The sequence below is a fragment of the Microtus ochrogaster genome, unplaced genomic scaffold (genome assembly GCF_000317375.1).
Source record: "Microtus ochrogaster isolate Prairie Vole_2 unplaced genomic scaffold, MicOch1.0 UNK106, whole genome shotgun sequence".
Lineage (NCBI taxonomy): Eukaryota > Metazoa > Chordata > Mammalia > Rodentia > Cricetidae > Microtus > Microtus ochrogaster.
Window position 1 is genome coordinate 702,101 of NW_004949204.1, and position 7,286 is coordinate 709,386.

The following is a 7,286-nucleotide window of genomic DNA, read 5'->3' on the forward strand; positions in this document are numbered from 1 at the left end:
GTGTGTGTGTGTGTGTGGTCAAACGACAGCTGTCAGGAGTGGGTAACCACTTCCACCCCTTCCCCTCACAAAACTCCTGTGAATTTGTTACTGAGCCCAACCAGCTTACTCCTGTAAAGCAGATAAACACCAAGGCAGGTTCTTCTTTTGTTTTTGTTTGTTTGTTTTTGTTTTTCCGAGACACGGTTTCTCTGTGTAACAGTCCTGGAACTCACTTTGCAGACTAGATTGGCCCGAACTCAGAGATCCGCCTACCTCTGCCTCCCAAGTGTTGGGATTAAAGGTGTGCACCACCACCGCCTGGCAGAAGACCTTTTTAACCTAGCCCTTAAGAACAAAGGTTAAGAGAAAGAGAGGCACTCAGGAGAAAGCCACAGCCAAGAGCGTGTGTACATCTCAAAGAGAAATCACCTTTAAAGCCTTTGTCATTGTTTGTACCAGGGTCTCGCGCAGATCAAGCTGGCCTTGAACTCCTAAGGTGGCTGAAGCTGGCCTTGAACTTTAGATCCTCCAGCCTCCTGTCCTGACAGCTGAGGTTACAGGAATACACCACAGCTCCCCGTCTGTGACGTGCTGGAGACCAATCCCAGGGCTCCATGTGTTTTAGGCAAGCATCCTACCCACTAAGCTATGTCCCGAGCTCGGCATTCTTCCTTGTGTAAGGACAGAACCCCGTGACCTAACCTGCACTCACACATACTACTGTGTAATACTGTTGTGCTGGAGATTAAGGTTCATAAACTTTGGGGGATGGATTCAGTCCACGGTGGTGGTAGGGTCTGAACTGTCCCATTTCAGCATTAGAAATGTGCACTTGGCCATCCCAATCAAACAACCCATCGATGAGAATAGAATATCCAAATTGTACCAGACACAGAGGGCAACGTGTCTGGTAGGTTTTGTCTTCACCTTCTCAGAGAGTCAGTCCCATGCAGATGGGACGGCACGACAGCCTCTTACAGTTCAGAGAACTATCACGGGGGCTTGTCATGCCCAGCTGAAGCGGAACCCAGAAGTAAACTTGCTTTCACTCCCTGGAAGCCACAGTGGAAGCCACGAAGCCCAGCGTTCAGGAGCTGGACCAGTACCAACCTGGTAGAAGCATGTTTGAGGTGTGGGGAGTAGCGCCTCATCCCATGTTCTTGCCTGGCTGCTGCCGGTATGAAACCACCTGGGAGCGTCATGACAGAGTCTTCCCTGCTATGTCCATCTCCTGGAGAGCAGGCTGAAGGACAGGACTGAGACCAAGTTGTCACAGAGAACATTCTCCAAGAGCCTGCCCCATGGCTGCTGCTACCTCGGCAGAGAGAACCAAGCCCAGCATGGCCTGAGCTACCTTCCCCCTTAGAGGATGTAAAGCCCTTCAAGACCAGCTCTCCAAGAGTCCTGGTGTCTTCTCTGCTGGCTGCGGGAACATTTGTACAAAATATTGGGGTGCTAGAAATGGCTCCTGCTTGCTGGCATGGGACCCACAACTCTGTCCATTGGTTTCACCCTGCTCTTAGTCACTGCATCTTTGTAGATGCTGTATCCCTGTATTCTTTTCTTTGACTTTCCATCCTTCCTTGCTCTTTGTTTCTTTTTCTTCTCCTCCTCCTTCTTTTTTGTGGGCAAGAAACTCCTAGGCTGTCCTGAAACACACTGTATTATAGACCACGTTAGCACCAAAATTGAGGCAATCTTCTGCTTGCTCTTTTGGTCTGCCTGCCTTCCTTCTTTCATTTCTTCAAACAGAGCCTCACACTCTATAGCCCAGGCTGGCCTAAAGTTGAGATGATCCTGTCTTAGCCTCCCAAGTGCCCCCTGTCTCTGTCTCTCTGTCTCTCCCTGTCTCTTTGTCTGTCTCTGTCTGCCTGTCTGTGTCTCTGTTTTTCTCTCTCTCTTTGTGTGTGTTCATGTGTGTGTGTTCTCTGAGTGTATTCTCTATATATGTGTGTGTATGTGTGTTTTCTCTCTCTGTGTGTGTATTCTCTCTTTGTTTCTCTGTGTGTGTGTGTTCTCTCTCTCTCTATTGTGTGTGTGCCGGCACGCTCTGTGTGTTCTCTTTCTATGTGTGTATATGTGATCTCTCTATGTGTGTATATGTGATCTCTCTCTCTCTTTTGTGCTCGTGCCCGCGCACACACACACACTCTCTCTCTGTGTATGTGTGTATGTGATTTCTCTCTCTCTCTCTCTCTCTCTCTCTCTCTCTCTCTCTCTCTCTCTCTCTCGTGAGTGCTCTCTCTCTCTGTTGTATGCGTGCCCGCACGCTCTCTCTGTGTGTTTGTGTATATACTGGGATCATACTCAAGGCCTCACGCTCTCTCTGTGTGTTTGTGTATATACTGGGATCATACTCAAGACCTCATGTCCTCTAGACAAACACTGTCACACTGCACATCTCCTCAGCCTGTGACACTACTTTTCTTCTTTTTAAATTTATTTAATTGAGCTCTAAACTTTTCTCTGCTCCTCTCCCTTTTTCTCCCCTCCCCTTCAATCCTCTCCCATGGTCCCCACACTCCCAATTTACTCAGGAGATCTTGTCCTTTTCTACTTCCCATGTAGATTAGATTCATGTAAGTCTCTCTTAGGGTCTCTTTGTTGTCTAGGTTTTCTGGGATTGTGAATTGTAGGCTGGTTTTCTTTGTGTTATGTCTAAAAGCCACTTATGAGTGAGTACAAATGATATTTGTCTTTCTGGGTCTGGGTTACCTCACTCAATATGATGTTTTCTAGATCCATCCATTTGCCTGCAAATTTCAAAATATCATTTTTTTCTGCTGTGTAGTACTCCATTGTGTAAATATACCATATTTTCCTTATTCATTCTTTGGTCGAGGGGCATTTAGGTTGTTTCTAGGTTCTGGCTATGACAAATAATGCTGCTATGATCATAGTTGAGCACATGTCCTTGTGGCATGATTAAGCATCCTTTGGATATATACCCAAAAGTGGTATTACTGGGTCTTGAGGAAGGTTGGTTCCTAATTTCCTGAGAAATCGCCACACTGATATCCAAACCATCCGTACCAGTTTGCACTCCCACCAGCAATGCAGGAGTGTTCCCTTTTCCCCACATCCTCTCCAGCATAAGTTGTCATCAGTATTTTTGATCTTTGTCATTCTTACAGGTGTAAGATAGAACCTCAGAGTTATTTTGATTTGCATTTCTCTGATGACTAAGGATGTTGAACATTTCCTTAAGTGTCTTTCAGCCATTTTAGATTCCTCTGTTGAGAGTTCTCTGTTTAGGTCTCTACCCCATTTTTTTTTTATTGGATTATGTGATCTTTTGATGACCAATTTCTTGAGTTCTTTATTTTGGAGATCAGGCCTCTGTCTGATGTGGGGTTGGTGAAGATCTTTTCCCACTCTGTAGGCTGCCGTTTTGTCTTGTTGACAGGTGACACTGCTTCTCACTGGGTGGCTCCCCCACGGAGGGCGTGTCTCTGAGACTGCGGGTCCACAGGACCTTGACCTTGACTTCCCAAGGACTGAGCACTGACAGCAGAGGAGCCCTTTGGAGGTGTCCCGGCTACCTGACTCAGAGAGCATACATAGGTACAGAGTCTCTTTCCATGCAGCTATCGTGTGGCTTTAATACTTTTTTCTCCCTACCCTGTGTCTTTAAAGTCAGTGGATCCTACCAGGATTGGCAGAGCCAGGGCGAGAGCCCTCTCCTTCCTTGCTGGGTGACTTCCTGCAGAGAGAAAGAACTCCTGTGTGCGCAGTGCTCTTGCGGCATCTCTGTAAATCTCACCTCAGCTCCGGTCGGATTCAACTTCTAAAGGGTCCCGGATGAATGCTTCTGGAAGAAGGCCTCTCTGAGAAAAAGAAGATGGCACTGGAAGCTAAGAGCTTTCCCTTCATCCCATGGGCATCTCTAGCCTCACTACTTCCAAGATTTTACATTGTTCTGTAATCCCAGCAGCACCTGGGAAACTGAAGCAGGAGGACTGCTGTGTGTTCAAAGGCCAGCCTGGGCTACGTAACAAGTTTCCAGCTATCCAAGACTACACAGCATAGCATTATCTCAAAACAAAATCCTCCGGTCAGGTTGTTCCATCTCCACACAGTACAGCTTCCCACATCTGAAACGAGTATCGTTTTCAGAAGGCTTTCGGGAACGGCGCTGGCTGGCTGGCCCAGCCTGAGCAGCAAGCCCAGGTCCCAGTTGAGACAGTGGAGACTGTCTGAAGGTGCATGTGGGAAAGTCATGTGATTATATTTTAATTAAAAGATTTTAAATGAGGTGGACAACACCTGAGGAAAGATGCTTGATGTTGACTTCTTGTCTCCACATGCATGTGCACACAGGTACACACACATGTGCGTGTGCATGCGCACACACATACACACACACACGATCTCTTTATGGTTGCTCTGGAGAATAAATAAAATATTCATATAAAGTGCAGAGGCACAATGCAGGGCATCTACAAGAGCTAGGAACATCAAAGCGTTATTAGGATCCTAGCCAGGTTGTGGTCCTGCCCATCAAACAGGGATACAGGCTGGTGGCGGGGCAGGGCTAAAGTCCTCATAAGTGAAGGGAAGAGCCCTGAGGATGGCATCATTCCCCTGGAATCTTGGGAAGAAACCACCAAGTTGGAATTGGGAAGCATGTCTGAGGAGTGGGGAGTAGCGCCTCGTCATGTGCTTTTGGTGGGAGGAGGAAAGGACCGTGTGAGATAGATGCAGATAGTCTCTGACACAAGGGCTGGAGATCCAGAGCCCCAAACTATGGATTTGAGCCCCAAACCTGAAGCAGTAGGTCCATCAGAGCATGACCCTGGTAAGGTCAGTCATGGCATGGAAGGGCACTCTCCTCTTACCCATCTCCAGGCCTTCTTAGCATGGGCCTTTCCCTAGGGCTTGGCCACTCCTAGCATGCGGCACCCCCACCTCTCAGCTGGGATGGGAGGCAGGCGGAGGCTATCTGCGGGGGCTGTGCTGGGTGGGCAGTTTTCCCAGAGCAAGGAGTGAAGGATTGAGTTGGTGCCGGCTTCCTCAGATTCAGACTCTGCTGGCTGGATGACCAGCCTGTCCAGGCTAACTTGAGCCTAAGGGCTCCCTCGGGCTCTGTGTGACTGCTCTAGGGGCTATAGCTCCATACCCCAGGAGAGTGACATGTCACAGGAGGCTTCAGGGGCACCAGCAATGCCAAGAGTAGGGCATGGCCAGACTAAGGCCAAAGCACGGTTGCTTCTAGGTGCTGACAGGAAGAGGAGCCGCCTCAGCAAGACAAGGCAGGACCTATGGGACAGCACTAGCTGGAGTAATCACAGACTGAGCAGAGCCACCTCTGCCCCTCGAGGGACCAGAGCTAAGGGTACAGCTCATGGCAGGGTAAGGACTCTTTGGACTAGAGGAGGGAGCTGGGGAAAGCAGGGTTTGAGGGCAATGAGATGCCACCTCTGAGGGCAGAGCCTCAATCGGTATTTGATGGCTCCGCCCAAGGGCAGCATCCTTAGGTGCCACGATGGAGGTGGGCAGGACAGGTCAGAACTCCATGAGAGCACAGCTCAGAGAGGTGACCTAACTACTGTCTGCTGAGAAACTCAGGCCCAGAGGAGGATGTGAGCTATCTAAGGTCCCTGAACAGCAGCCAGTGGCGGCGGATCTAGACTGAGTATTTGTTATTTATTTGTATTTATTTATTCATCTATCTATCTATCTGCCTGTCTGTCTGTCTGTCTGTCTTCCAGTCAGAGTCTCATGTAGTCCAGACTAGCCTCAAACATCCTCTGTAGCTTAGAACCTGGACTTCTGATCCTTTTGCCCCCACATTCCAAGCGCTGAGAGTATGTGCATAAACACCCAGTTTATGCCGCGATAGGGATCGGGCACAGGGCCTCACACATGTTAGGCAAACATTCCCCCAACTGAGCTACATCCGCAGCCCAGGACTGTATGTTCTGACTCTTGTGCAGAGTCCTTTCCTCTTTACCTAGTTGGGTCAAGGGTCAGCTAAGCAGGGGCATGGCTCTATGCTTCCTATAGCCCCCAGGGTACCCTGGTAAGCAGGCTCTAGATTGGGAGTAGAACAGATGTTAATGGGATAATAGAAAGAATACGGGACTCTTGGGTTCTGAGCCAAGTGTTGCCACCTTCCTGTCATCTGATCCCAGCCCAGGCCTTCCTTCATTTTATTATGAAGCCTGGCTTCAAACTAGTGAGGCCCATTAGCTCCATAAGATGACATGGCACTAATAGGGTCCTTAGAAGTCAGGACCAACCAGGCGTGGTGGTGAACTCCTATAGCCCCAGCACTTGAGACGTAGAAGCAGGAGGATCCCAAATTCCAGGTCATGCTGGGCTATGCAGAGAGTTCATGTCTAGCCTGGGCTGCAGGAAACCCTGTCCCAACAATAGGAACTCTGACAAGAGGGCAGGGTGAGATGTGCTCAAGGGAGACCTCTCTGCAGAGTGAAGCCTGCCCTGAGAACGCAGCACGGGAGCGGACCCGGGTGAGGACACTGCGCCAGGCCTTTCTGGCCCTGCAGGCTGCTTTGCCTGCCGTACCACCTGACACAAAGCTTTCCAAGCTGGACGTGCTGGTGCTGGCCACGAGCTACATAGCCCACCTCACCCGAACGCTCGGCCACGAGTTGCCTGGCCCTGCCTGGCCACCCTTCCTGCGTGGACTCCGGTACTTGCACCCCCTCAAGGTAGGTCGCTGGCCTAGGGTCTTGGTAGGAAACCTTGGGGAGGGAAATGGAATTGGAGGCATTTTCCTCCTGTTCTCTCAGGAGGGGGGCAGAGGCTGGCTCTTGGGGTGGAGTGGTGACTGGATGTTGTCTGCATGGGAGTGGATTGCTCCAGGAGGAGAGACACGCTCTGAGATTCTTAGTGTCGGGGGAAGAGAGGAGCGGGTTCCTGTTCTAAGACCCAGGACCCAGGAGAGTCACCCATTTCCAAGCAATTTCACCTCCTTGAGTAGCGAGTTGCGCCTGCCTTTCTGGTCTCTGACTACTGTTGCTGCAGACATCTGGTCTCTGGGAAGACAACATCCTAAAACCCCAGTGCTCTGGAAACACCCATTGGAAGGCAAGCCACCCGGTGTAGGTCAGAGGTCTTCCAGCAAGCACCATGGCAAACCATTACCCGGTTTCCTGAACCTTAGCTTGAGAATGCACTAAGACTGGATGCTGAAGATAAGCTGGGGAGGCCAAGCTGAGAACCTTAGGGCAGTCCCCCTGCCTCCCCCACTTAGGGCAGTCCCCCCCCCTTAGGGCAGTCCCCCGTCCCCCCACACTTAGGGCAGTCCCCCGTTCCCCCACACTTAGGGCAGTCCCCCG

The 7,286-nt window shown here is 50.2% G+C and overlaps 1 protein-coding gene and 1 long non-coding RNA gene across 3 annotated transcripts in view; both read left to right on the plus strand.

Annotated features, from left to right (window-relative positions):
* LOC113455768 overlaps positions 1-4,191 on the plus strand; it is a 13,448-nt gene extending 9,257 nt beyond the window's left edge. The window contains exon 3 of the long non-coding RNA XR_003376741.1: positions 3,619-4,191. This is a non-coding gene — a long non-coding RNA (uncharacterized LOC113455768). The remainder of the gene's footprint in view (positions 1-3,618) is intronic.
* Positions 4,192-5,059: 868 nt separating this feature from the next.
* Positions 5,060-7,286, plus strand: part of Tcf23 (transcription factor 23) — a 7,723-nt gene continuing 5,496 nt past the window's right edge. For both annotated transcript variants that reach the window (XM_005371353.2, XM_026778123.1), the window contains exons 1-2: positions 5,060-5,334; positions 6,414-6,656. In XM_005371353.2, the coding sequence (XP_005371410.1) occupies positions 5,116-5,334; positions 6,414-6,656 (462 nt within the window). In that variant the 5' untranslated portion in view covers positions 5,060-5,115. The remainder of the gene's footprint in view (positions 5,335-6,413; positions 6,657-7,286) is intronic.